The 12,928-nt window shown below is 46.0% G+C and overlaps 1 protein-coding gene across 3 annotated transcripts in view; it reads right to left on the bottom strand.

The window, feature by feature from the left end:
• Positions 1-12,928, bottom strand: part of QDPR (quinoid dihydropteridine reductase) — a 200,746-nt gene that overhangs the window by 175,797 nt on the left and 12,021 nt on the right. For 2 of the 3 annotated variants that reach the window (XM_069494126.1, XM_069494125.1), the window contains 3 exons: positions 7,721-7,829; positions 6,211-6,294; positions 2,992-3,672 (listed from right to left, as the gene is read on the bottom strand). In XM_069494126.1, the coding sequence (XP_069350227.1) occupies positions 3,567-3,672; positions 6,211-6,294; positions 7,721-7,829 (299 nt within the window). In that variant the 3' untranslated portion in view covers positions 2,992-3,566. Of the gene's footprint in view, positions 1-2,991; positions 3,673-6,210; positions 6,295-7,720; positions 7,830-12,928 lie in introns of those variants that run through there. The other variant, XR_011236170.1, reaches the window with a different exon arrangement.

Here is a 12,928-nt window from a genome sequence, read left to right as displayed (position 1 = left end):
CCTGCACACCTGACACAATGGTCACTGTGCCCAACCCACAGCCTTTTCTAACACATTTGCTAACTCAGTCCTTCCTTTTGCTCTTTTCAAAACTTTGGACATTATCATTGATTCCTCTCTCCCTCATCCTTACATTAAACCCACCAAGAAATCCTCCTGACTCTACCTTTAAAACATATGCGATTATTTAACTTTCCTCTCACCATGTCCACCACTTCCACTCTAAGCACTGTCATTTCTTGCCTGAATTATTGCAATAGCCTCAGTACTATTCTCAACACAATGGCCACAGCAATCTTTCAAAATACATCAAATTACTTTTTTGTTCCAAATCCTTGCAATGGCTCCCAAAATTCAAAACCAAGTCCTTAAAATGTCTAACACCACCTTACATTTGTCATCCCCAAACTGTGTGCCAAGGCACCCCAGGGCAGCACACTGAATTCATATGATACTATAGGGCATATTTCATTTTCTAGGTTAGCATAGCAATATGAATCAGATCACTGCTATCAAATTGTTAGGACCTAACTTATAAAACCAAACCGTTAGGTATTTTCTTTGACATAGGAGCTTCATAAAAATTACTGACACACTAAGGGCACCATGCCTGGAAAGTTTGGGAACACCTGTGCCCTACACGACTGTTTCTCTGATCTCATCTCCTAAAATTGCTCCTTTTATTTGCTCCACTACAGCCACAACGGCCTCCGTGTGCTCCTCAACCATACCTGCACTCTCCCGCCTTGGGGCCTTTGCGAGCTTGGTTCCTTTGTTTAAAACACATCAGATATTCAAGTAGTTAATATCTGCGCTTTCCTTAAGATTTTCTCAAATAGCAGCTCCTCACATTATGTCTTCTCTCACTGTGTGTATTATTATAGTTGGGGCTGTCATATAAAATGCCAGACTTGGGTGGATTAACAACTCAAATTTATTTTATTAAGTCCTGGAGGCTGAAGTCCAAGATTGAGGTGACAGCTAATTCAGTTTCTAGTGAAGGCTCTCTTCCTGGCTTGCAGACAGCAGCCTTCTGACTATGTCCTCACGTGGCCTTTGCTTCGCACATACACATAGAAAGAAAGGAGAGTTCTTTGATGTCTCTTCTCATAAACACCCTAATCCTATCGGATCAGGGCCCCACACTATGACCTCATTTAATCTTAAAATTATTTAGTACTTCCTTAGAGGCCCCATCTCTAAATACAGCCACATTGAGGGTTAGGGCTTGAACATAGGAATTTTGGGTATACACACATTCAGTTCAAAACACTACCCTATCTAAAACTGCAACCCCACCCTCCCAGCATTCCATAACCCCTTTACCTTGTTTTCTCCCACAGTTTACCTTTTTCACATACTCTAAAATGTATTCATAATGTATCATCCTTATTCTTTATTGTCTGCCACCCTGTCCCCGCCATGAGAATGAAACTCATTTATTAAAGGCAGGGGTCTTTGTCTACTTAGTTCATGAGAAGCCCCAGGCAGCTAGTTTAGCGCCTGGTACACAGCTGATACTCAAAAATTACTTGTTGAATGACTGGCTGTAGAAAAGAGGGAAAAAATCCCCTCTTCCTAGCTCCCTTTCCCCTTCTACTCTCTTTGCACATCACCAGGCTATGCAGGCCTGAGGAAAGGAGAAGAAACATACCCCGACAGTCAAGTGTCAGGTGTGGTTTCTAAACGGAATGAAGACTAGAATGAAGACTACCAGCTCTCCTGAAACCACCTACCTCAGCAAGCCATTTAGCATATGGGACAGTTTCTTCTCTGAAAAATGGAAACCATCAATCCTAGGTATTCACAGGACCAGATGGAGGGACACGTTAAGTAGAGTGCTGGGTGACTTCTGCAGGGTGCTTTCAACAGCTGGACTTGTGCTGCAGTCCCAGCTGTGCAGTTCTCTAACTGGGTGACTTTTGAGAAATCAATCCTACCTTTCTGAGCTCCCATATTCTTTCCTGAAATACTCAGAAAAAATCACCCTGAAGTATAGTGACAGGAATCAAGAGACTCCTCAAAAAGATAAACCTAGAAATTACCCTATGATGGACCAATCCCATTCCTATGTGTATTTCCAAAAGGACTGGAAACAGGTACACAAATGCATGTACATGAATGTTCACAGCAGCACTACTCACCACAGCCAAAAGGCAGAAATAGCCCAAATTTATGTATCAACAGATCGAAAAAATTGCAGTCTACACATATAATGGAAGAGTATCCAGCCACAAAAAGGAATATAGTACTGATACCTACTACAGTAGTGGAAGAGAATCAAAACCATTATGCAAAAGGAAAGGAGCCAGACACATGTTGTATGATTCCATTTATATGAAATATCTAATTCATAGAACCAAAATGCAGATGGGGGGTTGCCAGGGGCTAAGGAAGGGAGAACGGGGAGAAACTGCTTGAAGGGCACTGGATTTTCTTTTGGGGTGAGGAAAATGTTTTGGAACTAGACAGAGGTGGTGGTTGTACACTATTGTAAATGTACTAAATGCCACTCAACTGCTCACCTTATAATGGCTGATTTTATGTTATGTGAATATCACCTCACTAAAAAAAAAAAAAAGAAGAAGAAAGAAAATACAAGGCCTTTATAGACAGCAGGCATCTGGTAACTGAGATTCTAGGCTTGGTTCTACCATTACTGGCAATGCCAAGTGTCTCTCTGGGCCTCAGTTTCCTCATCTGTAAAGTGACCAGGTTAGATTAGATCACTAGTGCTCAGCCAGGACAGCCTGTATCGATCACGTGGAAGGCTGCTTGCTTCTAAACGCACAGGGCCATCCCACCACCCTCAGATTCCAATATCGTCCAAGACAGTTTGGGCCCATGTTGGTGTGTTGAAACAACTTATTTCAGGATTTAAATCCCCCCCTTTCTAGAACAGCAGATTAAAAGATCTCCAGCAGCCCATGATTCTAGTAAACTCACGTATGACCACTGTAAGATATGAGTTGATTTAAAAAGACAACACAATAAATGAAATGCATTTATTAGGAAAAAACACTCCAAATGCTCACAAGTAGTTCTCTCGCAATTGAACTGTAGGCCAGGGGACACTTGGCAACTGCACAGGAAAAGGGCATCAGGACAAAGTCCATGGGATCTTGCTTACGCCACAAAAGGAGTTTTAAGGCAATTTAATTCAAGGCTGCAAAAACTACATCTATGACATAAGCATAACTCGGCCCTCAAAACATCCCCAGTACCAAACAATCCCTGAACCAGTGGAGAAGACAGCCACTGTCCAGGACAGATCGTCTCAAAAGCAATCCGACACGACACCAGGATAGCTGGGGCTGTTCAGAGGCCTCCCTACTGGTTAACACAGGTTGGCGGATGCTCTCTGAAGGCCTCCATTCACACGTTTTGATTTCACATAAACATATTACCCTACCCTAGGAGAGCAAATGCACATTAGGTGAGAGAAAAATAGGACTTTCTATCTCGTACCACGAACAGAATTACAGAAAACGCAGGCCCAGATGAGGCCACGCTGAGATAGGTTAGTGACTTTTCCAGCAGGCCCCTCGCAGGCACAGAGATGAGTCTTAAAAATATGCCGGGGTAAGCTCCGTCTTTCCTTCCGTGGTTACCACCTGGATTAGGCTTCCTGAGCTTGGCCGGTTTTTCCCTGTGATCCAGTCATGGAAGGTCCTAGAACAAAGAAGAGACGTTTCGCACTGTCAAAGCAAAAATCTGGCACATGCTTACATTCACATCAATGGCCTTGGGCGGGGGTGGTGACGGGGAGGCACAGCAGCAGCTGTGAAAATGCCACAGGCACGCTGGACACACACCCGGGTCCCCAGTGAGCTCAGTAGCGAAACTCATTCTAACTGCTGAGTGGCGGGACTTGGCACGCCTTTACTTTCATATTTGTATTTTTCTGCATTGCTGGAATTCTTTATGACATAGTGTTATGATTTTAAGTGATTAAAAAAGCTTTTAATTAGTTAACTGTAAGAGACAGACATATGCACAATACTTTATACTTTGCTATGTTACCTTCTCAGAAATTTAAAAGAGAAGAAATTCTTTTTTTTTTAGCAAACATTTATAAACTACCCACAGTTGTGCAAAGCAATAAACAGATACAAAAACCAGACTATTACAATAAAATATGATAAATACAGTAATGGGGGCATTTCACGACTCTGTGAGAAGAGTGACTAACCCCGCTTGAGGCAGTCGGGAAGACCCCCTCTAAGACGGCAATTAAAAAGGGTACAACAAATTCCCAAGAAATAACAACAAGCAGTTGGTAATTTTTAAAAACAAAACATTTATGTTTGAGTACACTATCCACTTTGACAATTCACCAGCTGGGACTTGGGACCTTCTTTAATTGGAAAGCACTCAGGAGTTCTTGGGAAATTCTTCAGTGCTAATCTCTAACCTTCTAGGACAGAGCTGATGTTCAACGGTCCCATCATTTGGGTTCCCACTCTGGGGGTTGGACAAGCCAAGGGAAGTACAGGGGCTCAAAAAACAAAGCGTTGCTAAAACTCCCGAAGTGCCGTCATATGTCATGGCCCCATCTCTGGGGGCAGGGCGGAGATCAGCTAGGGAAGGCTCTGAAAGAGACCAGTCCCGTAGGGATGTGCAGGGGTTTGTGTGCTAGTTTCACATGTTTTAAATTGTCTCACTTCTCCTTCACCCGCTTCAGCAGCGTGGAGTGGGTGAGCGAGCACACCCACTAACCATTCTAACCACAGACTTCAAGGTGATGTGCTCACAGACATTTCAAAGCAAACTTTATGCCAACTTGTCTGGTGAGTCTTCAAATGCCACAAATGGGTGAATGCGATTTCTAGAACAAAGGATGCCTGTGACAGCCCACCCTCTCTGGGTCTGTGACTCCGCACAATTCAGACACGGAAGCCCAGATATTCTCTCTAGAGTCTCGGTCTTCGATGAATGTCTCCAGTGTTCTTGGGAGCACTGGCCTTTAAAATGAAATTCAAATGCAAGCTCAATTCTAAGCTTCGTTTCTTTCACAACTTCAAATTTTTTTCTGCAAATCAAGCAGTAAGCACGATTCCTGGCACAGGCAAAAATAACTGTCGCCACACTGGTTAGGACCACAGACTCTGCAGCCGCACTACCTGGGTCAGACGCTAGCTCTGCAGCGTGACCTCAAGCAAGTGACTTAGCCCCCTGCCATGCCCCTAAGTCCCCAAACCTTAAATAAGGAAAACAGCACCTCTCTCAGAGAGTTTGCTGTGAGCATTAAATAAGATAATAGTTACGAAGTTTAGAGTGGTGCCTGGCACATAGCAAAGTTCTATGTGAGTACTTGTTTCAAACATAAAGTACAAGCCACAGATTTCTCCCAATTTAATTTAAATGAGATTGTAACATCAGGCTAGAAGCACATCCCAAACTTTGCAAATATTTCATAGTCATCAAAGCAGCTGATACACGGGCACTGGGGGTGAAGTCATCTCCTCAACTCTCTTGGCACACCTGCTCTGTGGGAGAGGAGACCGAGTCTTACTCATCACCCTGTCCCCAGGGCCGAGCGCAGCACCTGGCCTGTAGTGGGAGCTCGATGAATACATGCTTACTAAACAGAGGGGTGAGGAACTGGCATCTAGGCAAACACAAAACAGTAAGTCAATTCTTTCTCCGGTGAGCTTTCAAGTGCCACCCATATTCACAAACGGGCAAATAGGGTTTGGAAAACAAAGCCCACCGTCTGCGGGTCTGTGGCTCAGCACTGACCCAGACACGTGGTCCCCAGCCCTTCCACCTCGTGTCCTACTCCCACACAGCCACGCCTCGTTACCGCGATAAAGACACGATCAGGCGCTGAGGTTCCCTGAGCAGTGGCCATGGGTCAAACATCGTGCCAAGGGCTGGGCACACACTCCCACATTTAATCCTCCCAACAACTGTTACAGGCTTCATTATACAGACGGGGAAACTGAGGCCTAGAGCTCAGTGTGGCCGGCGGGTGACTGATGGAGCCAGGATTCATGTTGGCACTACGGGCCCCTCCACTCTGTTGCCCGTCTCCAAGTTCAGCTACCCCCAGACTCCAACTGACGTGCCATATATCCTCAGAGGCCCAGAAACCTCTCAAGACCACCCAAGTTGATAATCCAAGAGCCGAGCTCAATCTCTAGCCCACAGTGGGCAGAGAACAGGGGCTGGAAGCTGCTTAGTCACTGACATGACTGTAATACTCACTCGACTAGGAATTCTAAGGGTGTCCAGGAGCTGAAGTCCCCTTCCGGCATTGCTTTCCTGTTCATCGGCGTGTCCAGGGTAACCCTGCAATGCACACAGATAAGCCTGTCATTCGTGCAGTACCTGTATAATAACAGGTGCCCCGTCCTCCTTGGCCAGGAAAATGTAAACATACAGCGTGGCCACTGTGAGCCTCTGGCACCGAGGGTGACATTTACGTGGAAAGATCAGACAGGAGGATAAGCAGAGAGAGACCAGGGAGCTGTCCACATTGACAAAGACCACATCTGAGCATAATTTAATAAAACACTTTGTGACTCACCCTTCAGGCAAAACAAGAACAAAATGCAAGGAGATACATTTCGCCTTTTTTAAAATACAGTCCTTACTGAAGTAAACTGGTTTGTTGCTAAGTCCTCATTCCCTCCCTAACATACAGCAGACTCATTTCTAAGGATCTGAGTGTAATAATATTCCTCTAAATATGGGAATATTGGAATATTAAATTTTTAAATATGTGGCTAGTTTCAATGAAACCTTAAGATTTTCAGCAAGAGAATACAGAATTCAGATGTGTATGAAGTCAGATATGAATTTCCCAAGGACGGTCCCAATGTCCCTTCATAGGACCACAGGCAAGAGATAAGCCCGCTGGTGCTAGAATCCTTCCAGCGAGAAGGAAGGCCTCACCCTCCAAAGCAGCTGCCCCCACGTGGGACTGCTGACGGGGGACTGTCTTCCTGATCACAGATAGAAACGCCCCCCACAGCTTCCCATGTCCTCCCACACACCTTCCCCCAAACTGCCAGCACACCCCACAACACGCACACACACAGACCTTACGATGACTTGAAAGACAGAACTACATACAATAAAATAAAATGTGTAGACTACTTTTAAAGGAAGTAAGGAGGGTGGGGGGAAAAAAAGAAACAGGCAAAAAAGACAGACTCATCCCACCAGCCAACCAACCACCCTAGACAGCCCAGGATAACCCAAATCCTGAACGAGTATTGCTATGGCCTGAGTACGTCCTCCCCAAAGTCATATGCAGAACACAATCTGTAATGTGACAGTGTTGAGAGGTGGGGCCTTTACAAGGCTATTGGTCATGAGGCTCTGCCCTCATGAATGGGATTAGTGCCCTTGCAAAAGAGGCTGGAGGGAGCCCTTTTGTCCCTTCTGTCATGTGAGGACACAACAGAAGGCGCCTTCTGTAGAGGAAGGGCCCCTCACCAGACACCCAATCTGCTGGTGCCTTGATGTTGGACTTCCCAGCCTCCAAAACTGTGAGCAATACATTTCTGCTGTTTGTAAATTACCCAGTCTAAGGCATTCTGTATAGCAGCACAAACAGTCTAAGACAAGTATCCTAAGGGCCTTTGGTGAATTTCAGAGCCCAAGGTGATGGCACACACAAGTCCCTAACGGAAAGTGACTTTCAGATAGACGTTAACCCTTGGCAGTGGGGCAGAGGTGAGCAGCTGCCGGGAGACCCCCAAGCACTTACGGAAGCACCGCAACTGCGGCAGACCCTGGCGGCAGGCCGCTGTTCTTCCCGGCGAGACTCTGGCAGAGCTGGTGGACGGCGCTCTTGGCCATGCCATACCCGATCATCCCTGGGAAACGGGGAGAAGACAGCTCGGTGATCACTGGCTGCCAGAGAGATGCAGGGACATGCAACCTTCTTCTAAGTATCTCTGTTCCCCGAAAACTTGTAAACAGCTGCGCCTGGCTTCCTCCTTCAGGCAGGACACCCTCACCAGCCACGACCAAAAGATGACAGTGAGCAAAGAGAAAGAGGGAGTGGGAACAGGTGGGCAGAGGGTAGTGGCCTCTGGCCAGTTTCCATGAGCACAGGCTTCACAGAGGCCAGCAGTGTATCCAAAGTACAGCATTTCAGGGTCTAGAGGAAGCCAGGAAGAAAAGAAGGATGGACATTTATGGAGAGAAAGCGGAAGGAACATGACATTTCGCGTGCACCGACCACTCACCTACCACTTAATATTTATCACAAAAGCCATGAGATTGATCTTATTTTTATTCTTAGGAAAGCACAGCTCAGACAGGTTGAGTAATGTGCTCTGGCTCGCACACAGATTTGTACCCAAGCCAATCATGAGGTTAAAGCCCAGGCAAGAACTGGGTTCAGAACCCTTCTATCGCTAACTGCTTACGTGCACCCTGCGCACAGAGGTGCTCAATGGGACAGCAACATGGAGCAGCCACTTGGAGTGCAGGCTTTGGAGTCAAGCTACACACGTTCAAATCTCAGCTCCTCAACTTACTGTTAAAGAAATCCTAGGCAAGTTCCCTAAATCTCTCTAATCCTCAGTTGCTCATCTGTAAAATGGGCTTGGGCTGTTTTCCAACACTAACAACCAAATTCTCTAATTCTCTAGACACCAACGGGGCATCCAACAATTCACTTCCAACTCCAGGTAGTTAGTGTCACATTCCACAGATTTCAGGGCCCAGTCCCACAAGGCTGCCCCTACTTCAGACCCCAGGCACAAGTCCCTGGATACCTGTACTCTGACCAACCAGCTCTAAATCAGGGCTTCTCACCCTCTTTAGGTTCAATATTCAATTACTGAACCCTCTTTAGGTTCAATAATGAGCTCAAATGGCTCAAAGAACTCAGGCAAACACTTTACTTACATTTATTGGTTTATCATAGAGGAAACAACTCTGGAAGAGCCAGGTGGAAAGATGCACAGGCAGATTAAGAAAGGGGGTGGCCACGGAGCTTCCACGCCCTCTGCAGGCACACAACTCTCCCCAGCAACACTCCCCCAGCACCGCCAAGTGTGCGCCAACCCAGAAGCTCATCAAGTGCTTTTACTGGACTTAATCTCCAGCCCCCCTTCCCTTCCAGTTCCAACCTTCTTACCACCTGATCCTCCCAGGGAGCAGCCCCATCCTGGGCTATCTAGGGGCCCTACCCTAAGTCACCTCAGTAGCATAAATCATAGGTGACCCAAAGGAGCTCATTATGCATAACAAAAGACTCTCCCCTCACTCAGGAAATTCCAAAGATTTTAGGAGCTCTGAACCAGGAACCAGAGAAAAAGACCAAATACATTTCTTATTCTAGCACTGGAAGATAAAGTATTGAATTCTGGGTATATCCTTGGCACAGGGTAGGTTCTCAGTGAATGTTTCCCATCAAATTAATAAAAGTAATGAGGACTGAATTCTGATCTTCTTCTTTGCCCAAAAAAATTCCTTTCTAAGGGGGCCTGGTGAGTCATGCCTACAAGTGATAAAACCTCAGTAAACAGGCTTTTATTATGCGGTTTACTTCCCACCCTGAATCCAGTATAGCACCACATAAAAGACAGAAGACCCTTATCTTAACTCAAGCATTCCTTTCTGCTGATTCCTGGTGTTTTGGACAAAGCCTAACTTGTCAACTAAAGTATCCCTAAATCCACCTATGACTTGTAAGCCTTCACTTTGAGATGTCCCACCTTTTCTGGCCTTCTGTGTGTTGATTTATGTCTTTACTTCTAATTCCTGTCTCCCAGAAATGTATAAAACCAAACTGTAACCCAGCCACAGCGAGTCCACTTGCTCAAGGCTTCTTGGGTGTGGCTCCAGGCCATGGTCCTCAAATTTGGCTCAGAATAAACCTCTTTAAATTATTTTACAGTTTGGCTTCTTTTCCGTTAACAGTAACATGCCCTAAAATCCAACTACTTGGCTACATGTCCAGGTTCTGTTGCTTGAGAGCTGACTGACTCCGGGCAAGGCTATTTAACCTTGGGATCTTTGGTTTTCCATTCCATAAAATGGGAATGACAACCCCAAATCCTAAGGGTAATATAAGGATCGAATAAAATACCGTAAAGGCCCTTAGCACAGTGCTGAGCACTGAACGCTGAGCAGTTAATCCTGGTCATTACTGTCATTCACAACTTTGGTGCAGTCACTGGCAATTCTTTTTCCTCAGATGGCACTAAGGAATAGTGGAAAGTATCCTGGACACGAAATTCAGAAAGTGGGGGCTCTAATTCCTGCTTTACCGACCACCAGAAAAATCAAAGATTCCCCGGGCCTGTTCTTCCATCTGTAAATGGCAGTGCAATAAGGCAGGGATAAGGCAGGAAAGGAAGAAGAGAGCCTGAGTGCGGCCATCTCTGCTCACACCAGACCCTGACCACCCTGAACAAGGAAGTCGCCAGCAAGTTGCGGGTCTGGACCACCTGAGGATGAATGAATCACTAAGCTGGATGCCCTACAAACAGTGTGTGCTTGCCTTTCTGTGACAGCAGTTTATGATTAACCTTTATGGCCTGACCACAGAAAATGCTGGTCACGTACAGCTGTTTCCTAATGGGTTTTTGAACATGTAAAAATGTTACCATTGCCCCGTAAGGGGTCCCCCTCCTGCTTGGGAAAGGACCCCTACTCTGTCAATGGAGTAGGATCTGTTGTCTGTCTCTATTTCAATAAACTTTCTGTCACTAGTTAGTTCGTTCTAAAATTCTTTCCAGCACAAAGCCAAAACCCACTTTGCGAGTTCAGGGAGCCTTCCTCCCTTCACTGGGGCACCCCCTGCATCCGTAGCTCAGATCTCCATTTATTCTCAAGGCTGTGCTGAAGATCAAAGGAGATCATATCCAGGAAAGGGCCTTGGAAACCATGGCAAGTGCACATAGCATCTGACCGGGACAGGGGAGCCCAGCCTGCTGCATGAGGGGCTTTGCTAAGCGCCTTGCCTGGGAGATGTTCTCCCAGTGACTGGGCCAGGAAGGATGTTTTTCCCACTCTCCTACCCAGTTTGTTGTTATTCACATTATAATGCCTGATCTCTCTCCTTATCAAGCAGGCATCTTCTGCCTGTTAGGGCATCTCTTTCCTTATCAGCGATGGGAGGAAAGCCTGTTTACTCTGTCATGACTGGGATGGTGACAATATGGGCCTTAGCACTATCATGCCCACCTGCTGATCTACCTACAAAGCCCACACCTGGAAGGGGGCCGCCAGGGTCCACCTGCTCCCAGGCATCAAAACACCACTTAAGAACAGGCGTGGTGGCTCACGCCTGTAATCCTAGCACTTTGTGAGGCTGAGGCGGGAGGACTATTTGAGGCCAGGAGTTTGAAAACCTGGGCAATAAGGAGACCCCACCTCCACAAAAAATAAAAAAATCAGCCAGGCACGGTGGTATCTGCCTATAGTCCCAACTACTCGGGAGGCTGAGGCAGGAGGATCGCTTTAACCCAGGAGTTGGAGACTGCAGTGAGCTATGATCGCACCACTGCACTCATGCCCAGGCAACAGAGCAAGATGGCAAAAAACAAAAAACTAAAAAGAACAACAACAAAAAAACCCCACTTGCCCCATCCCATGTCAGCCTCTGCTATTTGGGAATCCTTGACTCAGTGTTAGAAATATAAAGAAATGCAAGGCAGCTGCCTGGACAAGGGGCACAGCACATGAGAAAGAACCCAGGATCTGGAATTCAAGGCCAGGCCTTCGAACCCAGGATTCTGCACCACTGTGACTTGGGCACGCAGCTCTTTCACCCTCTGCTTCATCCCTGCTAAATGGGGGACCAACAGCCTAGTCTCAGGGTTCCCTGAAGGCAACAGAAACATGGCACAAACGCTAACAGGCTCTTTCACTCCCAGAAGAACGTAAGTTCTACAGAAGCAGAGATTTTCATTGCTTTGTTTGCCAGTATATCCCCAATCCCAAATGTGACATTCCATAAATATTTTATTCCTTGATATTAGGAAAGAGCAACAGGTGAGTTCCTCCAGCGTGGGTAACGGAGCTTAATCCAGTGGTGGGCCCACAAAAACTGTGGGAATTAAAGGACAAACTGGGAGTACTGTATCATTGAAAGTATGTAAATGCTTCCCAGTAACTCATTAGTTTTTCAATATTCCAGACAAACTAACTTTTAAGTAATAATCTATGATGAAATGAAAAGAGCAAGGCACAGAAAAGTCTCTATAGAGCCATAAAATTGTGGTGGTTGTTTTCTTAAAACATGTGAATATACAAGTGTGATGTGTGTGCACAGCAGAACATGCACACAATACTTCCAGAAGGACACGTGAGAAGCCTTAACTGTGGCTGGGCCCGGGAGGCAGTGCTGGTCGGATCAGGGTTTCCAGTCGGAGGGAGTCTTGTATTTCTTTTAATACCATGTGAACTTTTACTACATGCACTGGTTAGTTTTACAATTCAAAAACCAACGAATAAAATTATTTAAGTAAAAAAAATAATTCATTGCCTCTCACCTTTTCCCTTAAGCTCTACTTGTGAAAGTCCTACCTATCGGCCGGGCGCGGTGGCTCACGCCTGTAATCCTAGCACTCTGGGAGGCCGAGGTGGGCGGATCGTTTGAGCTCAGGAGTTGGAGACCAGCCTGAGCAAGAGCGAGACCCCATCTCTACTAAAAATAGAAAGAAATTATATGGACAGCTAAAAATATATATATAAAAAAAAATTAGCCGGGCATGGTGGTGCATGCCTGTAGTCCCAGCTACTCGGGAGGCTGAGACAGGAGGATTGCTTAAGCTCAGGAGTTTGAGGTTGCTGTGAGCTAGGCTGATGCCACGGCACTCACTCTAGCCTGGGCAACAGAGTGAGACTCTGTCTCAAAAAAAAAAAAAAAGTCCTACCTATCCTTTTCCGAGACCCTGCTCGAATCAGTCCCTCCACAAAACCTTCCCAGACGTGGAATCACCTCTCCCTTCTG

This window comes from Eulemur rufifrons, chromosome 19, assembly GCF_041146395.1.
Source record: "Eulemur rufifrons isolate Redbay chromosome 19, OSU_ERuf_1, whole genome shotgun sequence".
NCBI lineage: Eukaryota > Metazoa > Chordata > Mammalia > Primates > Lemuridae > Eulemur > Eulemur rufifrons.
Note: the sequence above shows the minus strand (reverse complement) of the source record. Positions and strands in the feature narration are given on the sequence as shown.